Below are 20,922 nucleotides of genomic sequence, written 5' to 3' on the forward strand. Positions count from 1 at the left end.
ATAAAAGAATAAAAAGAGATCAGCGTGGTTGAGATTTCTTCCCACACACACAATCGATAGACTGACTAATTACAGGTTCTATAGGACCGGTGAGCACGATCAACAACAAGTGGAGTTAACTTTCAAGAGTTTGCTGGACTTTACGCCGTAGATTTGTTGGTGAGTTCATTGCAACGGTAGTTCATAACACACATTACATTCTAACCATTCAAGGTGACGGACAGTTGAAAGCAATATTTTAGGCAAGCTATTTCATAACTTCATGAAGTTGTAGAGTAGGTCAACTTTATGAATGCTTCATGATATTCTCTAGCTAAATCCTGGGTGTGCTAACGTAGGCAGGACATCACTGCCTTCGGTTACTTTTTGCTGTGGAGACTCCTGTAATCGTCATGATTCACTCCCAAAAATACAAAACCTCAATGTTATTTTGTGTCTAAATTGCCCTGAATTGGCAACTCATAGTCGAAGTCTGCCTAATCTTGATCAACCGTGGCTAAGTTTGTTTACTTGAACGGTTTTTACAGTAGAAGTGGTAGCCTCAACAATTTTGTAATGCTATGTTGCTGTATTATGTTGAAACTGTATGGTTTGATGTTTTGTGCAGACCTATCTTAAAGGATAAATCTTAACTATCCTTGTTTCAGCCAATAACATTCAGCAGGATTTTGAATGGAATATCTAGCTTTAGGCTATGGACATGGACACGAACATTAAAACGTGGAGCCAACTGCATTGTAAGATCAAACGGTACATTTTACAGTAGGCTGTTCTGTACAGTTTAACACTTAGCCTGTTTAACATAATTTGATTTAAAAGTCAGTGGGAATGACCGGCTTTAGCAGATTGTGGCATGGGGTGCAGAAGCCTGAATTTGGAGAGGCTTTGTGATGTTTTTTTTTGCTTCTGATGGATTAAAGCCAGAGGCAAATATTTTGTTGGTTAATTAGACATTTTAAGGTCATTTATAAAGTTGGAGTAGGCCTACTGTTTATGAAGACTTGATCCGTGAATTACTTGGGTCAACATTTTCATTTAATTGCATTTATTCTTAATAAACATGTGTTCCTATCAAAACTGACATCACTGACAAAGGTTAAGAAAATGTCCTTCATAACAGAAGGCCCTAAGGTGGTTGCTTGACCTTTTGGCAACCTTATGTTTATGTGAACTTGTTCTGTAGTGGTTTGTGGCTGCTAGCCGTGATTTAACTAGTTGGTTAACTAGCAGATGAAGCCGATCTGGTCTTGCCCTCTGAGGGGCATCCGTGTCAGCAGGCCCCGTTCTCTCCTGTGTCAGCTGAGGGGGAGGGCAGGTTGTGTGTACGTCCAGGAAGCCCTGCTCAGAATTTCCTTTTATAGAAACTGCAAAACACAAAAGGCTCCTGGTCGCTCTTCCTGTAAACAATTCCTCCACACAGCCACACATCTGCGGTATGAGACCGAGCATCACAACCTTTGTGTTCTAGCCCAGATTGGCTGGATTGAGCGTGTCACCCTCTGTGACCAAGGGGCCCATGGGATAAGGAGGGTTCTTTCTCTTTCCACTCTTGTGGCAGACCCCTCAGTTGCAGTTAAAAGGCATGGCTTGGTCTTTCATTCATTCATTGTCATTCATGGAAAAATGTTGACTGTGCACAATTCTCATTCATTAAAAGGTATCCCATTGACACTGTATAATGTTCTGTTGTGAACATTACAGTTTCAACAGGCAACCACAAAGAAGCAGACAGCCATTTGTAAACATTTTCCCCTCATCCTCCATTGATGCATGCCATCCTGACCCAATGGCTTGCCTATTATTATTATTATTATTATTATTATTATTAATGTTTTGTATCCTTGAGCTGGTGTAGCTGGTGTGGTGGTCGTATGGCGAGGACTGAGGTGCCGTTGCTGTGGTTATGTTGCTCCCCAGTGCACTGTAGACTTTGTGTGATGTCTGGCAGAGTACTGTGAAAAACAAACATGAGCTCATGACAGGGACTCAAGAGGAATTGTAGTGACTCAAGGAAGCCGAGGGGAATGTTCAGATGCTTCCTCTTAAAGGAGTTTCTCTGGCTTTGTGTTTTCACTTCCAGTAATATTGCAGAGAGCTTGAGAGAAGATAAGTAGAGTGTTGGCTTGGTGGCCAACTGACAACCACTGAAGGCGGTTTTCCACTGCAGGAACTAGCGGGCCATTTTAGGGCAGCCTACATCTTTGTGCGTGTTCCAAACACAGGAACCTCCCCTCCTGACCTCCTTCAGGGCTGTTTTCGGGGTACTCCGGGTAGGTCCTTCTGTGCAACCGAACAAGCGCCATTTAAAAGAAAACAGCGTATCAAAAGCGTATCTATTACGCTGGGAATACAGCAACGGGATTATAGAGTACCAAGTCGGCATGAGGTTTGAGGTTACTGTGACTTGACTGAACAGGTTAGAAAGTGTCCGCTGGTGCTGGTATTGTAATTTCTTTATCAAGTAATTACAGCTGCCATGAAGCCATTTAACAGTATTAGCAAAATTCAACTTCTTACTTGACCTTGGGTTAATCCTAACGTTATATAGAAATTATCTGGTTAAGCGGTGTAATGTTAAAGCTGACATAATGTTGATGCTGAGATATCGTTATTTTTTAGTGCTGAGAATTGACATTTGGATCCAAGAGTAAAGGCTAGGTCAACCTGTAGGTTCCGTAGGACCTGCACTGTGGTGGAAAACCAAAACATAAAAAGGGCCAAGCAGTGAGACATTCCTGTAAACGGTTGAGCCACTTGAAAGTTCCAGAGATCTTGCAATGGAAAGGTGCCTTAAAATGGTTGACAGAGGGCTGGTTGAGGACCAGAAAGAAAGAAAATGAATGTCAGAAATAGGACTCTGCCAGCATTTGTAGAAAGTTAAAAAAAAAAAATTGTAGAAACTAAGTAAAATACCTTTTAACTGTTCAAGGATTGTAACAGAAATAGGTTACTTACTTACATCAATACAATGGATAATTTAGTGGCCTAAAGGCGTAAGCTTTAGAGTGGGAGTTTTGCAAAGGTGGATTGTGAAAGGTATGCCTTCAGGTCATAAGAACTTGCCAGCCCTCGTGTGTTATCAGGATCAAGGAATCTGTCTTGCTCTCCCAACCATGTACACACAACACACCCACACGCACTCCCACACACACATACACATACACACACACACACACAGTGCCTTGGAGGTGTTGACTGCCAGAAGACCACACCCAGCTCTGGAGCACCGGCTGTGTGTGAGGGCAAGTTTAGACTTGGCCACCTCTATAACTTGTCTAAGCGCCACGAGTGAATACCTAACAGCACTACTCCAGGACACTCCCTTTGACTCTCCCTTCCATCAAATAATTTATTCACATGGCTTCGCTCAGCGCAGTCCTCATTGCCTCGTCAGTGCTGCGGACAGCCGCAGCCTTACACATAAACAGCTACAATACAGATTCTGCCCAGTGTTTTTCTGCTGCATGAATTCTCTATCCATTTTGCTGTCAGCCATTTTCCATTTGCAATTAGCTACGGCATGGGCCAGGTTCACAGTGTAATGTAAAGCCACAGATCCGAGTCTGCCAGCCTCTTTGCCACAGTTCACACACACAAGAACCGTCTGAACTGCCTGTCATATGTGACGTGGTGCTTTCCTAACCAGAGATAAGCTGAGGCAGTTCCTACATCTAGGCTGGAAGATGGCCTCCTCATTTCACAGCCCGAGGGGAGAAGGAGGGAGGGCAGGGGGGTGGGGGGGCGGAGCCTATTCTCTGTTGGAGTAGTGTGTGTACTGGATAGCTTCTGAACAAGACTGCACTCGCAGCGTGTGGATGAGCTGTGGAATGAGGCCCGCCTGCACAGGCTTGCCCCCTACTCATCTCCTGACGTGGGAAGGAGAGGGAGCGACGAATGACACTTTGGACACGTAGCGAGAGAGAAGAGACCCACACACACACACACACACACACACACGTTCACACACCCTCACTTGCGTGCCTGCCTGGTTGGCTGGCTGGTCGGTTGTTCGGTGTTGTGGTCGGTCGCTTGACGCACAGGAGTGAGTGGCAGAACTAAAAACAGGAGAGGCCAGCTGGATCTCTTCTCGTGGGGCATTTCAGGGTGAGATGGTGGTGGAACTTGACCACTTTTGTTTTTCTTTGTTAACTTAATCTGCCATGGACGCATCAGTGTGCAGAAAAGCCAGGGCAAGTTTGTAGGCGCACGGCTGTGCTAGCTTCCTTTTTCTGGTTTCCTAATAGCACGAGGGCCATGGCTGTGAGATTGTGATCTGATGTCAGAAAATATTTCCTTTTGCTTATCACCCGAACCTCTCCCTGCCTCTCAGTAGTGTGATAATGTGTACTAGAAACACGTTGTATAACTGCTTAGAAAATATCTCTAAAACTTGCAGTTGGAGCCATATGGTAAAAAATATGAACCTGAACAATGATTCTGTTATGCTGACAAAAAAACATCTACAGGCACAGTTTAGATGTCTGGCCTGGGAGTTTGTGGTCTTGATCTTGGGTCTAGTAGCCTATAGGCTACCTCATAAAAAAAATACAGTGGTTAGGAGACCAGGGGCAATTTCTTATTCTACTGGCGACAATTGACATCTTCAGATCCTCACTCTAAGTCCCTGTGGCTTGTCTTCTGTTACAGATTGGGTAGCATCTTTACTGGCATTCATGGGAGGGTTATATCTTCGTTCTGTTGATGTCTCTGTGACTTCTGTCCTGATCACTGGTTTTCCAAGTGGCCCAAGTACTCCTATGGTTGAACACCACTCATGTCAACCAGACAGAGCTCTACTGTTGCTACTTCTATTTTTATGAAGAAAACAGGAACTAGCTTGCGCTCCACTGCATTTTTGCAACAGGCAACTTTTTGTCTGGCATTTCTCAACTTTGCACGTTCTCTCACGCTATATTCAAACACATACGGGAGAATGGTCTGCCCAGTTGACTGTAATAGCAGTCAACTGGGTTTACCTTTAGTTCAGAATCTTAGCTAAAACGCATGATTATAATAGTTTTGTACTTCAAGTGAAATATTTCAGATTTCTGGTGGGTCTAGCACCATGATGAATCACCTAAGACTACGAATGGCTTAGTTGATGGAATCATGAAGCCTGCTTAACTGAGGGGACTAAATTAGTGAGGTTGCAATGAATGCTGTGCTGTCAGAAAGGCAGCAACTGTGGTCAGGTTGTGGTCTGCCTTCTCGAGATTGGTGAATTCACTGTCATTGAGGAGGGAGAAGCACTCTTTAACCTTATTAGGGCATGTTAAAATGGCATGACTGCAGGGCTGCAACATGGCACTGATTTAAAAACCAAACCCTGTATCAGTGAGTGAATGTGAATTGGTAGGCAAGACCAGGCGCATCAGTCAGTTTTGCCTACACACACAATTGCACACACACACACACGCGCACACACACACACACACACACACACACACACACACACACAAAGGCCTGAACTAGTTTAACCCTTCGAGAGTCTCACCTTCTAAACACGTCAAGCATTGAATGGTTTTGCTGATGCTAATCGTAGGTGACGCGGCCTGCGTGTGCATTTAACCTCCGCGTCCTGGCTGACACGCGGCTCACTGGTTTGGTTTCCTGTTGTGCAGTCTTACACCGCGACCTAAAAACCTCGTGTGAAGAGCGTTTATGCATCATCTGCAGAGAAAGCGGTGGTTGCACTACTTAGTTCTCTCATAGCTGGTGTCTCCTGCCCGCCAGTAAATGTAGCCATAGTTGCCTTCTCTTCCACACAAAGGCCATCTGTGAGGACAGTGGCCCATATGAGAGAGAGAGGCTGAGGCTGAACTTCCCGATGAACACTAGTAGCCTCTTTGACACAAGTCTCTTTTCACAAAATGGTGGGCTTGTTAGCATACTGCCTTCACTTGGTTGAAATTTACCTCTGTGCACGTCCATGCCTGCACAGAAACAGTAGCTTAAACTCAGGACAGTGACGTTCTTGGGCCTAATTTTTACAGAAAATGCCTCTAGTACTTTCACTGTCTCAAAAGAATTAGCGAGGACTTCCTTATTTTTTCACCTGTTCATGGTCTTGCGTAACATGAGCATTCCTCACTGAGCAGCAATCTGATGTTCTCGTCCCCTGCAGGTTCATCTCTGAAGCCCTGTGTTCACCTGACTGCGCCTCCCTGTCATGTCTGATAACGGTGAGCTGGAGGACAAACCCCCCGCCCCCCCTGTCAGAATGAGCAGCACCATTTTCAAGGACAACCAGTCGGCTAATCACAGCTCCAAGCCCCTGCCCTCTGTGCCTGAGGAGAGGAAGGCCCGCAACAAGATCATCTCCATATTCTCAGAAAAAGGTGAGCTCAGTGTGACCGCTACTAGGCATCAAGACATTGCCTAGTCATTGTTGATTGGCGGCTGTCTTAGTTCTGCCTTAGTTAGCTTGTGTGAAGTGAAAGTAGGAGCTTCCTCAAAAAAAAACTGCTGATGGTTTTGATGGAACTGCCTATGGCAATGAGAACCAGGATGTCAGGGAGGGAGTTCATGGCAGTGATGGTATGATTGTAGTTTCATATGACAGAAATAAGAAAGTGACATTTTGTTTCAACATTGTCATGACATTGCAGGTGGACGTAAGAAAGACAAAGATAAAGAGCGGCCGGAGATTTCGCCTCCATCGGATTTTGAACACACTATTCATGTCGGCTTTGATGCAGTCACCGGCGAATTTACAGTAAGTGACTGTGAGGTTTCACTCACCTCACTAAATCACTCATCACTCATCACTTGTAGATCTTAATGAAAGGAAGCATCGCTTTCAGTGTTTCAGGATGTTGTGATGTACAATTAGTATTTGCTGAAGAAATGAAAATGGTATTGAATGGTATGAAATAAAGATTTGGCAAATGTAGTACATATTTACCTACTGGTTGTACCATGAACAGTGATGCCCCATTTTAAAGTGGATGTGTTTATCTTTCCATAGGGCATGCCAGAGCAGTGGGCTCGGCTGCTGCAGACCTCCAACATCACCAAGTCTGAGCAGAAGCAGAATCCCCAGGTTGTGCTGGACGTCCTCAAGTTCTATGACTCTGCCGGTGGCAACGGCAGACAAAAATACCTCAGTTTCTCCTCCTCAGGTTAGCGACCCTTCTCTCACTAACTAGCTTGGACTAGCTGAGTCCATTACTCTCTCTCCGTCCCTGTTTGTCCCCCTCTCTTTTTCGAGATCTCGCTCTGTCTCAGTTTGGTAGTCTGTCCTCAAACTCATGAGACTCCTCCGGTGTGTTTGTGTTGCAGACAAAGATGCACAAGCCACAAAGAAGGGCACAGAGCCTTCACCGTCTAACAAAGAAGAGGATGATGACGATGATGAGACACCTCCCCCGATTGTAGCACCTCGTCCTGAGCACACCAAATCAGTAAGTGGATACTACCCATCTTACTGATGCTTGTGTTATAAAACATGCCTCGGGCAAGTGTATTTTGGCTTTTTTATGATGTTTTTTCTTTCTTTTTACCTTTTAGAGTTAAACTGAAATTCACCAATTCATGGCCAATGCCCTGCACATATGTATAAATACAGTTTGAATAAATAAATGGCATCATTCTAATGTGATGCACACAGAAAGATTCTACTCAAAATATCTGGTGGCCTGGAAGCTTTATCTCCCATAAACTGTCCCCTTGTAGACAAAATGACTTCCATACAAAAATGATTTACTAAATGTAAAAATGTACTAAATGTAAAATCTCCGTATTTAATATCCTGTTCCTCTTCAGATATACACACGCTCCGTCATCGACCCCATCCCAGCGCCAGCTCCGATGGAGACGGACAAGGGGAAGAAGGGGGGAAAGGGCAAGATGACTGATGAGGAGATCATGGAGAGACTGAGTACGTTAATCTCCTCCTTCACTTTGGTAAAACATGTGACGTGAACAAAAATATAAACGCAACATGGACAAATCTCAAAGATTGAATTGAGATTTAATTGAGTTAGAGTTCATACAAGGACATCAATAAATGTATTATGTATTGAACTATGGTTTCCACAAGACTCCAGGGTGCAGATATGAGATATGTTACCATTGTGAGACTGTGTGATAATAATCTAAATTGATATTACTATTTGTTAGCATGAAGAGCTCACATTAGCTGTTTTGGCCCCTTGGTCCTGCCACTCCTAGGCTATACAGTAACTCCCCTAATTTTACCGTACTACATTGTGAGCCAGAGCTCATCAGAAAACAGGGTAGGAAGTGTCAGGGTAGGAAGTGATGACCTCATGAATCACAATAAGGAAGGGCAGTGGACATTTTGTTTATGGATGTTACGTATTTGGAATGTAATTTTTACCTGCCTATCCCGGATAACCATCTCCCCAGTGCTGCCTACAGTCCATGCACAGCTGCTGCATAGACTAAAGGGGGCGCAGTGGGTCGTAACAGTGAAGTTTGGAAAAGAATAAAGTGCTGCATTTCATGCAATGGATATGGATTTGTCTGCTGTATTGCCATTACCTGTTGGCATTTGGAATTCATAAAGCTGGTGTCATCCTGCAGACATTTTAACATGCTGATTTTTGACATTGTGTACAGGAACCATTGTCAGTATTGGTGATCCAAAGAAAAAATACACAAGATATGAGAAAATTGGACAAGGGTAAGTTTGTGCAGATGTCTGTGTGTGTTTAAAGGATTACTTTAGTAGTCACTAAATATCATCCGGTGAAAAAATATTACCTGTTGAGTATTAATTTAGATGTGTATACCACACCAAGACTTTTTCTACCTAATGTGTTAATTGCTGAATCACCTAATGTGTAATGTGTCTCTCTTTATCTCCGTCTGTCTCCTCGCCCTTTGCAGGGCGTCTGGCACCGTGTACACAGCCATTGACGTTGCCACGGGTCAGGAGGTAAGCAGTCCTCAGACAAACTGACATGATGATGTCACAATGGGCACATTCCAATTGTGCTTCCTTTAACACAGTGGTCTCAAACTCAAATTACCCGGGGGCCGATGAGTGTCCAGTCTGGTCGTTGAGGGGCCACATTTTTTACGGTAAACATTGGGGTGGCCCATTTAAATCAATGGGACTCTTTTGTTTATTATTAATGGAACTTTGCGGGCCAGATAAAATCCGGAATTGGCCCGGGGACCTGAGTTTGAGACCCCTGCTTTAACACATGCTGTCTTATGTGAAGGACATGGAATGGTCAGGAACAGGGTCTGAGTTTTGATTCTGCTGATCCAGTCAGGGAGAGCGCACAGACTGACCTACTTGTCACAGCCCAGTAGCTTCTTCTTGCAAAACTGCTGAACACACATGTTTAGGGACCGTTAGGAATGCCTCTGGCATGGCCTGAATGGGAGTGCATGCGCACATTGTATTGGTGCACTGTGTGTAAAAAATGTGTTTAAAAAAACACAAAACCACTAGAGGAAAAATGTTCAAGGTATGTCTTTACCACACCTAATACCCATACAGGACATGCCAACTCTGACACCCTGACTCTCTCGCTAGCTGAGTCCTGTTTGTGACGAGGGGTTACTACACTTAGGGGCTACCCAGGCAATGAGGTGGAAGCGAAGTGAACCACAAACAGTGAATGACTCCATTCCTGCATTGATATTGCCAGGATGTAGACTTACCATATACTGTTATGTGGAAGGTCGACGGGTGTTGTGGGATTGCTGCAGTAGACTATATATGTTATTAGTAGTCATGTACACACAGCTTTGTGGGATTTCTCCGGGCTGCCTTAACACAGACTAGCTTTACACAAAAAGCAAAGGGGGGGGGGGGCTCTCAAGGGACAGCTGAACAGGTTATTAACAGCTAGACTTAGAATGGAAAATGGCTGCACATTACAAAGCAGCTGTGTAAGCAAGGCATTTAACCGTTGCCTTGTCGACAGATGCTTCTACTAGGGTGTAGCTGGGCTGTCAAGCAGTTCATCTATTTATTTTTAGCCTCCCCTTAAGTAAGTAGCTGTTGGTGTCATTTCATATGAGGTGATACTTCCGAGATCAAGTACTAGTGTAAAATAGCGGGTAAAGTCAAGACATCTTATTATCACTACTGTGTCACTCTCAATACTTTTGTCCTCACTCAGTTTAAAATTGAATGGAGAGTTTGAGGGGAAGCAATATTTCTTATATCTCACCCAGTGCTCATAGAGTTCCTTCTATGAGAGAGTCTTGAGATTCTATGAGACTATGACAGCTGATATAAAACATTTCAGAGCTCAAGAATATGGTTTAATGACGACAGTAGTTATTGGCCATCCCATACTTCTGAGATGAATGTCACATTTAGAGTTTGAGAGGAACTCCGATCTGCTGTAGCAGGACTTCAGCCACATTTCCACAGTTTGTATGTGTGTGTGTGTGTACATACAGCGGGTAAAATAAGTATTGAACACGTCACCATTTTTCTCAGTAAATATATTTCCAAAGGTGCAATTGACATGAAATGTTCACCAGATGTTGGTTACAACCCAGGTAATCCAAACATACAAAGACACCAAAACAAATTTGTTTAGAAATTAAGTTATGTCTAGTAATATGAAATGACACAGGGAAAAAGTATTGAACACGCTAACTGATATGTATTTAATACTTTGTACAAAAGCCTTTGTAGCTAATGACAGCTTCAAGACGCTTCTTGTATGGAGAAACTACTTGTATGCATTGCTCAGATGTGAGTTTGGCCCATTCTTCCACAAAAAAAGTCTTCAATTCTTGAAAGTTCCCTGGACCTCTTCCATGAACTCTGATCTTCAGTTCTTTCCATAGATTTTCAATTGGATTCAAGTCAGGTGATTGGCTTGGCCATTTCTAGCAGCTTTATTTTCTTTCTCTGAAACCAATTGAGAGTTTCCTTGGCTGTTCATTGTCTTGCTGAAATGTCCACCCTCGTTTCATCTTCATCATCCTGGTAGATGGCAGCAGATTTTTTATTAAGAATGTCTTGATACATTTTTCCATTCATCCTTGCTTCAATTGTGTGACGTTTGCCAGTACCATATGCTGAAAAGCAGTCCCACACCATGATGTTCCCACCTCCAAACTTTACTGTTGGGATGATGTGCAGTGCCATGTCTCCTACAAACATGGTGTGCATTATGTCATCCAAAGAGTTACATTTTTCTCTCATCTTACCAGACTATATTCTCCCAGTATTTCACAGGCTTGTCCAAATGTCGTGCACTGAACTTTCAACAAGCTTCAACATGCTTTTTCTTCAGCAATGGAGTCTTATGTGGTGAGCGTGCACACAGGCCATGGCGGTTAGGTGCATTACTTATGGTTTTCTTTTAAACAACTGTACCTGCGAATTCCAGGTCTTACTGAAGCTCTCCACGAGTGGTCCTTGGCTCTTTGACAACTCTTCTGATAATTATTTTCACTCCTCTTTCAGAAATCTTGCGAGGAGCACCTTGCATGGCTAGCTTATGGTTAAATGATGTTCTTTCCACTTCCGGATTATGGCCCCAACAGGGCTCACTGGAATATTCAGAGGTTTAGAAATGCGTCTGTAACCAATGCCATCATTATGTTTTGCAACAATAAGGTTGCAATGGTCTTGAGAAAGCTCTTTGCTTATACCCATCATGCGATGCTTCTTGTGTGACACCTTGGTAATGAGACACCTTTTTATAGGCCATCAGTTGGGATATTAATTTGCACTGACTAGGGGCCGGATTGCTTTCTAATTACTGAAATATTCCAGCTGTTTTCTTGGCTTTCCATGCCTTTTTGCATATCCCTTTCTTCATGTGTTCAATACTTTTTTCCTGTGTTATTTCACATTAATACACATTACTTAATTTCTGAATGTATTTTTCTTTTTTTCTTTGGATGTATGGATTATTTGGGTTGTTAACAACATGCGGTGAAAGTTTCATGTCAAAAGCACCTTTGGAAATATATTTACTGAGAAAAATGGCGACGTGTTCAATACTTATTTCACCCGCTGTATGTTCATATGTTCATGCTGAAAGTGTGCAAAGCAACATTTAACACACTACACTGTTGTTCACTGCCCCATCAGGTGGCCATCAAGCAGATCAACTTGCAGAAGCAGCCAAGAAAGAGCTCATTATCAATGAGATTCTAGTGATGAAGGAACTCAGGCAACCCAACATTGTCAACTACGTAGACAGGTAATGGCCTACAGATATACCACTTTGACACTACCACAACTGAATGTACTGCAGGTTGGTGCTAAACTATTAATATCAATACGTGGTATTAGAATTACATTGTAGTAGAGAAGTATGTTTTGCTGTGTGCCCCCTCAATAGTTGGTGCTAAACTATTAATATCAATACATTGTATTAGAATTGCATTGTAGTTAGAGAAGTATGTTTTGCTGTGTGCCCCCTCAATGTCTTGGTTCTGCTCAGTTTTCTAGTGGGTGAGGATCTCTATGTGGTGATGGAGTATCTGGCTGGTGGCTCCCTGACCGACGTGGTGACAGAGACCTGCATGGACGAGGCTCAGATAGCTGCTGTTTGCAGAGAGGTGAGATGGAGGGGAGGGAGGAGGGGGGGGGGGAGGAGGAGGAGGAGGAGGAGGTGGTGGTGCTAAGCTGTGTGCCCTCTCCTCTCTCAGCTCTTCACACTCTTTTGTTCTCTCCTCTCCACAGTGTTTACAAGCATTGGAGTTCCTACATGCCAACCAGGTCATCCATCGAGACATCAAGAGTGACAATGTGTTGTTGGGAATGGACGGATCTGTCAAATTGAGTGGGTGGCTTCTCTGTCTCTCAAGCGTGTCAGACTGGAAATACCTCAGCTAAGCATACTTGGCTGTTTATCAGGCATTCTGGGAGCATCAGTGTCCTGTTTTCTTTAATGGACTCTCCTCTTTGTGTGTCTCTTTCTTTCTTTCTCTATCTTTCTTCCTTTCTCTCTCTCTCTCTCTCTCTCTCTCTCTCTCTCTCTCTCTCTCTCTCTCTCTCTCTCTCTCTCTCTCTCTTTCTCTCTCTCTCCTCACAGCTGATTTTGGCTTCTGCGCCCAGATCACACCTGAGCAGAGCAAGCGCAGCACCATGGTGGGTACGCCGTACTGGATGGCACCCGAGGTGGTGACCCGCAAAGCCTACGGGCCCAAGGTGGACATCTGGTCCTGGGCATCATGGCCATTGAGATGGTGGAGGGAGAGCCTCCTTACCTTAACGAGAACCCACTCAGAGTAAGACACATCTTTAGGGAACTCAATGCTACTTTTAAAGATCCTCTCACAATAAGAAGCAGTATTATTCTAAAGTCTTGATGACTAGCTTGATTAAAGAAGAACTGCAGCTGAAGATGGTTTTAGTTTTTCTGTATTTAGTTTCACCTATTTACAGGCACTTAAGCAATCTTTCAATGTATAGAGTTGGCTGTTGACAGGTGAATATCCCTCTCACCCCGGTGCTCTTTGTTTAACTCCAGGCGTTGTACCTGATCGCCACCAACGGCACTCCAGAGCTGCAGAACCCTGAGAAGCTGTCTCCCGTCTTCCGGGACTTCCTGAACCGCTGCCTTGAGATGGACGTGGAGAAGAGAGGAGGAGGGAAAAGAGCTTCTGGCAGGGGTAAATGGCAGCAGGCAGGATTGTCGATTTAGTCATAAGGCAAATGTTTGTAGCTTGTATGACTAGTGTTAATGTACTAAACACAGAAAATTAGTAATTCCAGCAGACATTTAAACATGTTAGGGTCTGTTTTAGGTGCAATCCTGTCGCAGAGTGTGCCTAAAAATATGGCATGCTATGTAGAAAACAGACCACGCGTGTCTGAAATCTCATTCTATCTGCTACAGGACCAATTTTTTCTCATTGTCAAAAGGGGGCCATGAAAAGTTTGGGAACCACTGTTATAGTTGCACGAATAGCCATATATTCTTATTGAGTGGTGTAGTTACTGCCCTGTTTTATCTCTCTGTTTAACAACACCTTATTAAAATGTATATATTTCCCAAACATTTGATTCCTTTTAATGAGAGTTGGTGGTTCATTGAGACAGGCCTATGCCATTTAATTTGTCCCTGTTATGTGAGCGCGGTGAATTACAGTTGGCGGTGACAAGCCTTGATTACGCAATACCAATCAGTTACAGGTTTAGTACAATTAACGTAAATGAAAATACACAGTGTGCTTCTTGTTGCGTTGCTGTCTAACGTATATCTGCCCCCGAGCCTTAAAATCTTAGAATCAAAATGTCATTGGTTGTGTTCAAATGTATGTAAAATATAGTAAAATACTTTAAAATATAGTAAACTGCAGTATTTTATTTTACATTTGATGCATATAACCTCACACAGAAAGTATGTTAAGTATGTTTAATGTAATCATTCTATCTATTTTGCTATGTTGTGACTGATTGTTATGGAAATTTAAGCTTGGGAGGTGCAGTAAGATTTTGTCATGAAAATTGAAATAATTTCCTTAAGAAGTAATGGGAATCCTGCCTAACCAGAGCTATTTTATCCCTCCTAGCATCCCTTCCTGAAGCTGGCCAAGCCTCTCTCCAGCCTCACGCCACTCATTCTCGCTGCCAAGGAGGCCATGAAGAGCAATCGCTAGCCTTGCACCAACACCAGAACTCAAGTGACCCTGCCTGCCTTCTACATTAGGAGGACACCGGACTGTTCTCCCTCCTTGGGCCAATAAACTCGCTCATAACTTGTCTTTGCCAAACTATGCGGCCTCACTGCACCACGGTGAGCTGTACTGGGGAAAGGGCCATCTCGTAGTCTTCGATGCCAGAGAGCTGGAGTACCATTTAAACTCAAAAACTGCAGATACTTTTCTCTGCTGATGTATCTGTGCTTTGTTGGTGGTATTGTTGATCTGATTTGTCTTTTTTGTCCATCACTTCTGTGTGATGTGATGGAACGGTGTAATGTTTTCGTGTTTTGTGTTTCGTTATTGTTGCCTGGTTTCACCAAGCCATAATTCACACTCCATCTCTCTCTCTCACTCTCTCGGTTTCTCCCTCTCCCAGGCATACATGAAACTTGAAATTTTATAGGCCTGTCTCAATCTGTCACCCTGTGCCTACTACCTATTTGCTTTTTCTTGTCTTAAAAGATTTTTAACAAAGTAGAAAATTGCTGTATGGAATACAATTTCTTTCATTAACAGAGTTTGAAAAATGAAAAGTAACCTTAAAAGTTTTGTTTTAAATGTATTAAATCTTTTTGTATATTATGTACTTTGAATAGCAAATACAGAGCGAAAAAAAGCAACACATCAGGACATTTTTGACTAGCTATTTTGTATTTATGTGTATGTATACTGTGTTTTATATTTTGAACTAACAACCTGACAGAATAACACAATTTGATTTATTTCAACCGTCTTGATCAATAAGTTCCTGTATTTCTTTGTATGGGAAGCCTGAGTTGTTTCTTAAGTCGACTATAATCTATACATATCAGTGGAAAATGTGTTCAAGACATTCCAGTTACACAAACTTGTGAAACTACCCATTGTTATTAAGTGATGAAACCAATCTCAAAGCTCCTGTAAATTATAAGTAAAGGTTGACCATGAATCAAATCAACATGACAGTTTTGTCATCTTTGATGTTTTGAAATGGCTGTCGGCTCTAACTGTTATTTGGATCACTTGTCATACTATGGTGAAGGAACACAAAGCTTTAAACACATGGCCAAAATGGCAATTTACCCAGCTGGTTCATGGGTCATGAACCAATAAAGATCTAAGATCCTCCTCATGGTGTTGGGGTGGCAAGAATGTTGTTCTCATACAGATACAGTAATCCTATTTGGGGAACACCAAAAAGCCTTTTTACTGTCTATCCCATTCAGCAACATAAGTCATTATTAAAAGGGTTATATCCTTTTTTGCCAGTGGTATATTTTGAAGCCACACTTTTACAGCAGTATTGCAGAAGTTAACACTTGAACTCGGATGCGCACATTCACAGGAAGATGTGCTGATGGTGTGCACATTTGTGAAGCGGGTAGTTCCTTTTTTTCCTTCCCCAAAACGTAACATTCATGGTTCCCCTTAAATAAGTGGTCATCAGCACTGACGCACATTTAAATAGAGAAACCCATCTCTCTAGTGCAAGGAGGTTAATGTTATCCCTCAGTGTAATGTAGTGTATCATATCCACCTGTATAGTTATATAGAATACCCTCTAGAACCCCCCTCAGGGAAAGCAGAAAACATGTAAAAGGCCTTGCTGCAGAGTACAGAGGAAGTGAATTTAAGAAACTGCTCAGCTTCCTGTTTTGGCACCTGCCCTCATTTAAGATTGTGTTGCAAATAGGAAGTCTGCACAGAGTCCGTTAAGCTTGAGGCCTGATGGCTCATACTGCCCCGTGACGCTTCACCCGGGATTGTTTGTTCTTTTGTCTAAGTGGAGCCTAAAGTAACAACCAACGTGTAGGGTGAGCTGCCCTGGTGATGGAGAAGAGCCCTGCCTGCTCCCCCCTCCGACCTGAAGGGGCAAGTGGCCCAGAAGAAGGAGTGGGGATGTTGGAGAACTCCACACAGGATAAGCAGCACGGAAGACTCTTGTTTGACGACTCTGGACTCCCTGTCCAGCTCCAGAGCAGTCTGGAGTCTCTGAGGTTGGAGAGTTCTCTGACAGATGTGACTCTACGAGTCCAAGGAGTGGATTTCCCCTGCCATCGAGTTGTGTTGGCTGCCGCCAGTCAGTACTTCAAGTGAGTCCAAACTTCCGTATCTCCACAGCTAAGAATATGTGTGTGAAATGTGTGGAATCAAGTTGGCATTGAAAGATGAATGCATATCTCCTGGCAATGATTCTGTTGAAAACTACGTTTTAAAGATATGCCTATTTGTCTTCTTCTGTTTGGGTGTGTTAATCTTCAGAGCCATGTTCTGTAGTGACCTGAGAGAGAAACATGAAGACAAAATCAATATTAAAGGGCTTGATGCAGACACCATGGCAATCCTGCTCAATTACACCTACACAAGCAAGGCACTCATTACTCAGCACACCGTACAGAAAATTCTGGAAGCTGCCAGCCTGTTTCAGGTGACATTATTATAAATGCATCATTTACCGTTGCTTTTTATTGGATTGTGCCATTGAATCTGGTTGGTTATGTTTCAAATTGTTTCCATCCCCTTGTCTTACATTTAGAATAAAATATAATAATTATGAACAAGATGTGTACTTTGCAAAAGGGTTTTCTTCTTAGTCTATGCCTTTTATACAGAAAAACAGGATGCAAAGGCAGCCTCAAGGCACTTAGACAGGGAAGTAAAATTGACCCTTGTTTACTTGTACACATTTTTCCATCTGTTCTGGTCTTGTGGGTGTGAGTTCAGTGGCACCACATGTTTATAGCACATCGTTAATGTCTGGTTCCATAGGCTGGGTGTAAACATAACAGAGGCTTTTGAGTGTAAAAAAACACCAGACAGGTTTGTGTTTTAAGGCTTATGTGTAATATATTCAGACAAATCCAAAGAAATGCCATATTGTTTACTTTTTCATAACTTTCTAAAAAAATGTTGTCACTGCTGATTCTTTGGATGAAATGTCACAGTATAGTACAACTGTTTTAATATCACTATGGTAATCTTGATAAATCTAAATGAAAAAATGATTGTTTCTCTCTAGTTCACTCGCGTGGTAGATGCTTGTGCCAACTTCCTGAAGGAGGCCCTTCACCCAGACAACTGTGTGGGGATCCTGCACTTGGCAGACACTCACTCGCTGACCAGCCTGAAGGCATGCGTCCAGGCCTACATTATCCAAAGGTTCACCCTGGTGGTGGCCCACGACGAGTTTCTGGAGCTGCCCGAGGATGTGCTCGTGGTCCTCCTGCAGACCGACGACCTGGCCGTGTCAGAGGAGGAGCTAGTCTTCACAGTAACCATGCGCTGGGTCAGGGCCCGGGAGGCAGAGAGGGCACCCTCCTTGCCGCAGGTGCTCAGGCATGTGCGGCTGCCCCTGCTGGACCCCTGCTACTTTGTGGAGATGGTGGAAGGAGATCCGCTCATCCGTGGGTGTGAGGCGCTGTTCCCACTGCTGCAGGAGGCACGAGCCTATCACCTGTCTGGGAATGAGGTCAGGTTATAGTCCAATTTATGGCAATAATTATTTTATTTTTTGTTAACAGACTTGGTGAACTCAACAATGGTGAATGGAAGCTGAGGAATTGTGTGTTTTTGCTTTGTATATCAGAATTGTCCTTTCATCGGTCAGTACAAGTTTTGATGCAGCCTGTGTCCAAATTAGTTGGATATTGACGCCCCTTGGTTCCATATCTCAGGACGTACTGATTGCATGTCATAATAAACGGCAGGGCTATCCTTTTCTAATGACGCTCCTTACTAGTCTGTGCTGAAATTTCAACTGTCATGGTTTCATCTCGACATCTATCTGATTAGTATTGTTTAAATTACTCATGAAGCTGTTATTGTGTAGACAATTATGCAGACTTTATGCTTCACAATGACACAAGTAACTTGTTTGTGAAACAAAGCAGGTAGGAGTAGTCATGTTTTGAAAACACAACAAGTTAAACAAAGTTGCAATCATTGGTCATTTCTCCACACCTTTGTGTTAACGCTCAATAAGTCGCCAATTGTTTATAGCCTTGAACATATAAAAATGAACAACAGGACTGACCCTTTAAAATGATAGTTGCTATTCTGTACAACAAAGTATGGTGCAGTAATCCAATTGAAACTACAGCAATGTTCAGTGTTGTTGCATAATATACTAATATACAGTTGCATTATAAACTATATACAGTGTCCCACCATCATGGTTCTGATATCACCAGATTACAGACAGTCTTGTCTATACATACCTGAACAGCTATCCTCCTTAACATCAAAATATTTAAATATTAATATTAATAATAAGATGTAAATGTACAAGGTAATAGACTATCTAGACCCTCTACTAGACTAATAGTATCATATAAAATGTATACACATAATATTATACAGTATGTCAAATAAAGGCAGATCTGGATAACCATGGCTGTCATATAGCATGAATGGCTTCCTCTTACCAAGATAGAGGGTCAGATGTAAAGTTAGTGATGCTGAAAATTGCATAGGAGTTAAGGTTGTTCCGTGCTTTGCTATCAAAAGTGGTTACAGTGGCGCTCTTGTGTCAATATTTCCCCAGGTTATTTCAGAGCGTACCAAGCCCAGAATGCACGAGTTCCAGTCAGAGGTGTTCATGATCATTGGGGGCTGCACCAAGGATGAGAAGTTTGTGTCTGAGGTCACATGTCTTGATCCACTACGGAGGAGTCGTCTGGAGGTGGCCAAACTGCCCATGACCGAGATGGAGACAGAGACTGACAATAAGAAATGGGTGGAATTTGCTTGTGTGACTTTCAGGAATGAAGTGTATATAACTGGTGAGTGAGAATTTTTGGTTCAGCTCATGCTGTACATGTGATTAAGCAATAAGGTCCAAAAGAATGGTCGATATCATGAAAACATTTGGCTAATGGCTTACTTATAAAACACACAGCTGTTTGAGCTGCAGTGTTGTGAAATAATATGTGAGGAGGATGTGGCAGTTTATCAGAGTTTATCATCTCACAGTCACTTTATTTTCTGAACATGAATGTCAGCTGCATTAAATATTGGAATACATTTATATTTATAGTATATATACTGTAAGCTGTTTCATTAATGTGTTTGTAATGCAAATGATTTATTTCGGCATCAGAATACTCTCAATATCTACAGTAAATCTCAACCATGCTCTATGTTTTATGTCATGTTCATAACTTTGATCATCAGTTAGACCCATATAGTAGGTTTGATCTGAAAGAGGATTGACAAATGGGTTGGTCTCAACCACAGGTGGGAAGGAAACTCAGCAGGAGGCGTGGAAGTACAATGCTTCCCTCAACAAATGGATACAGACTGAATACATGACCCACGGTCGCTGGAGACACAAAATGGCAGTTGTTGGTGGAAAGGTTTACGTTTTGGGAGGTTTTGATGGAGTCCAAAGACTGAGAAGTGTGGAAGCATATGACCCCTTTCACAACTGCTGGACTGAGGTAAGGGTTCCTGATGGTGGTGATAGGCTTATGGAATCATGAAATACAGATCCTGTGATGACTAATTGTTCTCATAATTATTTCAGCCAGTTTATTTATTCTTTTATTTTTCAGACAGCCCCACTCACCCTCTGTGTTAGTTCATTCTCTGCTACCAGTTATGACAAGTGCATATATGTTATTGGAGGAGGTCCCAATGGAAAACTTGCCACAGACAGCATGCAGTGTTACAACTCAAAGTCAAATGAATGGACCATCAAGAGTCCAATGCCTGTTGAGGCCAAGTGCACCAACGCTGTCACCTTCAAAGACTTCATTTATGTTGTCGGTATGTTTCCGAGGCGCTACACTAAGGATAGGAACATAGTCCTAATTCTTGATGGAATCTAATAGTTTTTTTGCTCTTCCAAAGGTGGTGCTATGAAAGCACTTTATGCTTACAGCCCAAAAGAGGACTCGTGGAGCCTGATGACCACGCTGACTTGCGAGAGGGCCAGCTGTGGTATCTCAGCCTGTAACAACAAACTCTTCATCACCGGAGGCCGAGACGACAAAAATGAGGTCATTGCCACGGTGCTGTGCTGGAACCCCCAGACTCAACAGCTGACCGAGGAGTGCGTGCTTCCCCGTGGAGTCTCTCACCATGGCAGCGTGACCCTGCGGAAGTCCTACACTCACATACGGAGGATAACAGCCGGCCCGTCCCCTACTTAACAGGGCCCAACGAACTGTGCACTGTCCCCTACTTAACAGGGACTTAGGCTGAGTTGATATATCTTTTGTTCAGGTACTGAACAGTTTATACAGGTACTGTCCTTTTGAAAATATGAATACCAGGGTTGCGCATCAAAAACGTAAGCATACATGACAAGACATTTTCTGAACTTATTGTATGGCA

The 20,922-nt window shown here is 42.9% G+C and overlaps 2 protein-coding genes across 2 annotated transcripts; both read left to right on the forward strand.

Moving 5' to 3' along the window:
* Nucleotides 1-13: 13 nt before the first annotated feature.
* On the forward strand, nt 14-15,496 carry pak2a (p21 protein (Cdc42/Rac)-activated kinase 2a). The gene is given in 17 exon segments (XM_080837787.1): nt 14-159; nt 6,125-6,338; nt 6,609-6,715; nt 6,968-7,121; nt 7,282-7,403; nt 7,765-7,879; nt 8,584-8,647; nt 8,854-8,902; nt 12,044-12,077; nt 12,080-12,155; nt 12,399-12,516; nt 12,641-12,740; nt 12,993-13,118; nt 13,121-13,188; nt 13,431-13,550; nt 13,552-13,569; nt 14,476-15,496. Coding segments are annotated over 16 exon segments (1,527 nt in total). The 5' UTR covers nt 14-159; nt 6,125-6,169; the 3' UTR covers nt 14,563-15,496.
* A 920-nt stretch (nt 15,497-16,416) lies between these two features.
* Nucleotides 16,417-20,738, forward strand: klhl6 (kelch-like family member 6; the record flags this gene model as incomplete). Its single annotated transcript, XM_080837785.1, has 7 exons — nt 16,417-16,679; nt 16,849-17,014; nt 17,606-18,055; nt 19,130-19,367; nt 19,822-20,024; nt 20,139-20,352; nt 20,437-20,738. 7 exons carry the CDS (start codon nt 16,417-16,419, stop codon nt 20,736-20,738), a joined length of 1,836 nt encoding a protein of 611 aa, XP_080693911.1.
* Between the last annotated feature and the right edge of the window lie 184 nt (nt 20,739-20,922).

This window comes from Sprattus sprattus (assembly GCF_963457725.1).
Source record: "Sprattus sprattus genome assembly, chromosome: 4".
NCBI lineage: Eukaryota > Metazoa > Chordata > Actinopteri > Clupeiformes > Clupeidae > Sprattus > Sprattus sprattus.